Raw genomic sequence first — 3,674 nt, 5'->3', positions numbered from 1 at the left:
TTTAATTGGAAGGCTTACATGCCTATTTTGGTACCTTGGAATATCATGTATGTAATCCAATTGTGGAAGGACATGAGAATGTGACCTATAACATGGTATTTGATACTCAAGTAAGAAATGAATGCACATGATGCATGTCGAATTAAAGTGATTAAGTTTTTGTATTTTTTTTTCTAACCGTTGCACCTAATTTGCTATATGGTACAACGAATTTGTCCACATCAAACACGTGGCCCAATGACTCTCTTTTTTCTACCATTGCAGGTGTATTTTGTTATGCTCTATAGCAAATTAGTGGTTGTCACTGTCCTGCTTTTACTCAAAACAGACTGACATTTTGACCACCTAATTCGCTACTACCAATAGCGAATTAGGTGGCCCAAGAAACGCCACATTTGCAAAATAAATTCACTATGTGTTGTAGTGAATTTACACACGTGACACTTTAAGAAATTTTATTGTTCGTATGACATTTGGAGAATTAATTTTAAAATATGTGGTATTTGGGTTACTTGTTCTTAAAAAAAAACACATTTTTTTTTTTTTTGGAGAGAGAATTTTTTTGTTGTTGATAAAGATAGCCTTTTACGGCCAACAAAACAAGTGTTTTCTACGGATAAGCATCATTTGTAAAACGAAGAGATGCTTTGCTCCACTTTCTCACACCAACCTCAAATTCTCACGATTCAAAAGGATACACAAAACCTTCAAACAAATTTCAATACCCCATTTGAACTCAAACAAGCACACGCTCTTCTAATCAAGACTAATGCTTCTCTCTCCAACCTTCCTCTCACTCGCGTAGCACTCGTTTGTGCTCTCACACCCAGTTTCTCTTACGCCCACCAAATCCTTCACCGCTCAGAGATCCCAGAAATCGTTACATGGAACACTTGCCTTAAAATCTTCGCCGAAAGCGATTCTCCACAACATGCTATCTTCCTCTTCCGTCGTTTGCGCCAAATGGGTACCCTCCCTGATCATTTCACCTGCTCCTTCGTTCTCAAGGCATGTACCCATTCTTTGGACATTGTCAATGGCAGAATCGTTCATGGGTATGTGGAAAAACTTGGGTTTCAAAGTAACTTGATTTTGCAGAACATGGTTATCCACTTGTATGCTATGTGTGGGGAAATGGGTGATGCACGGCTTCTGTTTGATAAAATGACGCAACGAGATGTTGTTACATGGAATATAATGATAAGCCAGTTGATTAAGGTGGGTGATGTTGGTGGTGCTTATGAATTGTTTTCTTTGATGCCCCAAAGGAATGTGCGATCATGGACGTCAATGATTTCTGGGTTTGTTCAATGTGGTAAGTCAGAGGAAGCTGTTGATTTGTTCTTGGAGATGGAAAGGGAAGGTTTGAATCCAAATGTTGTGACAGTGGTGGCTGTTCTTGCTGCTTGTGCTGATTTGGGTGACTTGGAGTTTGGCAGAAATGTTCATTGGCTCGCGATTCAAAATGGGTTTCGTGGGAATGTTCATGTTTGTAACACTCTGATTGACATGTATGTCAAATGTGGATGCATGGAGGAGGGTTATAAAGTTTTTGATGCCATGCGAGAACGAAGTGTTGTGTCATGGTCCATCATGATTGCAGGGTTTGCAGTGCATGGTAAAGGAGAGAAGGCTTTGGAATTGTATGGTGAGATGATTAGGTCAGGTATAAAACCAAATCATGTGACTTTCACTGGGCTCCTACATGCTTGCAGTCACATGGGATTGGTTGACAAGGGTCGTGAGTTTTTCACTATCATGACTCAAGATTATGGGATAGAGCCTAAAATCGAGCATTATGGTTGTTTGATTGATCTGTTTAGTCGTGCAGGGCTCTTGAAAGAGGCTCATGAGGTTATTTTAAACATGCCCATGTCACCTAATGGAGTCATTTGGGGGGCTTTGCTTGGTGGATGCAGGCTTCATAAGAACACTGAATTGGCAGAGGAAGCTATGAGACATATTTCTAAATTGGATCCGCTCAATGATGGATACTATGTAGTTCTGTCAAATATCTATGCAGAAGCTGGAAAATGGGAAGAAGTGGCTAAAATCAGGATATTGATGAAAAATAGAGGGGTGAAGAAAACACCCGGATTCAGTAGAATCACAATAGATGGAGTGGTTCATGAGTTTGTAGCTGGGGATGAGACTCATCCTCAAGCTGAGCAGATATTTGAGATGTGGGCAAAACTACTAGTGAAGATGAAGGTACAAGGGTATATACCAAATACTTCACTTGTCCTACTTGATGTGGAGGATGAACAGAAGGTGAAGTTCCTTTTTCGCCACAGTGAAAAATTAGCTCTTGTATATGGTTTGATGAACACCAAACCTGGAATGCCAATTAGGATAATGAAGAATCTTCGTGTGTGTGAGGATTGTCATGTTGCTTTTAAACTACTATCAGCCATTGAAAATCGAGAAATTGTGCTACGTGATCGGAATAGGTTTCATTGTTTTAAAAATGGTATTTGTACTTGCAAGGATTATTGGTAGGCAACCAAAATAACATTGCATGTTAAGGGAAAAGTTGAACACTATCTTATTCATACAGATTGCTCATTATTCACATTAGTTAACTACATTTAGTTTAAGTTAGATTTTATTGTTTGCTACACAAATTAAACATTCATGATGTTAGTTAATTATTTAATTAACATTTAACTAACTATTAATTATATTAAGCATTTATACTTCTACCAACCGCTAGAGCAGTGATTATTGAAACGTATGAATTACTTCTCACAAAAATGACTACGAAAACTTTTAAAACAATCTTGATAGGGGTAAAGGAAAAACAAGCAAGATAAAGGGTAAAACTAATTTTGATGGCCAAATATGGGATGTCATGTCATGCCATACCAAATCATAATAGAGCATCATTCCAATAAGGATTGCCTTCCATACTAATTTATAAGATTAGTCTTATTTGAACGACCAAAATAGTTCTGGAATGGTGAACTTCCCGGTATTTAAATTAAAGAAAACAGCTCCCAAGGTTTGCTTGAGTCACGGGTTCAAACCCTGCCTCAAGCAAATTCTTGAAAAATCTTCAGGGATTATAGGATGTGTCTCTCTCTTCGAATAGAGGATTAGTTTCATCCTTCTTCCGGTAACGAAGTTCAATGTACTCATTATTCCAATGAGGGGATAGCCTACAGGGCCGTACTCCGAGGACAAGATAACTGGAGGAGGTTGAATGAGGATACCTCCACGTCATACAAAAAAAAATTTAAAGAAAACAATAAAGAATGATAAAGTAGTGAAATTAAATTTAAAGCATAGTAGTAAGCAATAAGAGAAGAAGTGAGTTAGTATTTCAACTTTCCCCAATATTTTATTATTATTGATCAAACGTGGATAAGACACCCTTTGTTGATCCTCACTCGACTTGATGTAAATAATACCCTTCTTGTTGCCAACCGAATTAAGGGACATAGTTATAACATGATCTCTCGGTGGAACAATCCTTTAAACCAACAAGTATCTCGTGAGTAGAGATTACATTGGATTCAAGTCTTACATAAGTGGTGAATTGTGTTGTAAAACTTTTTACAAAATCCCTTCCAAAACTTGATTCCAATAGCTTAGGTTATGTTCAATTCCTACGTGCAATGCAATATTATGATGTAATCACACAAGAAATTCAAATAAAATAACTACAATATTGT

The 3,674-nt window shown here is 37.5% G+C and overlaps 1 protein-coding gene across 1 annotated transcript; it reads left to right on the top strand.

Moving 5' to 3' along the window:
- Positions 1–642: 642 nt before the first annotated feature.
- Positions 643–2,556, top strand: LOC133292121 (pentatricopeptide repeat-containing protein At4g21065-like). The gene has a single exon (XM_061490495.1). It carries the CDS (start codon positions 643–645, stop codon positions 2,497–2,499), a length of 1,857 nt encoding a protein of 618 aa, XP_061346479.1. The 3' UTR covers positions 2,500–2,556.
- Positions 2,557–3,674: the final 1,118 nt, after the last annotated feature.

This window comes from Gastrolobium bilobum, unplaced genomic scaffold (assembly GCF_033153095.1).
Source record: "Gastrolobium bilobum isolate Gb01-03AN ecotype WA unplaced genomic scaffold, APGP_CSIRO_Gbil_v1 utg9042, whole genome shotgun sequence".
NCBI classification, from domain to species: Eukaryota; Viridiplantae; Streptophyta; class Magnoliopsida; order Fabales; family Fabaceae; genus Gastrolobium; species Gastrolobium bilobum.
The sequence above is the reverse complement of the archived record's forward strand: the minus strand, read 5'-3'. Positions and strand labels throughout refer to the sequence as shown.

Coding starts and splice junctions, on each gene's coding strand:
- LOC133292121 (XM_061490495.1), top strand. CDS start 643: ATGCTTTGCTCCACTTTCTCACACCAACCTCAAATTCTCACGATTCAA.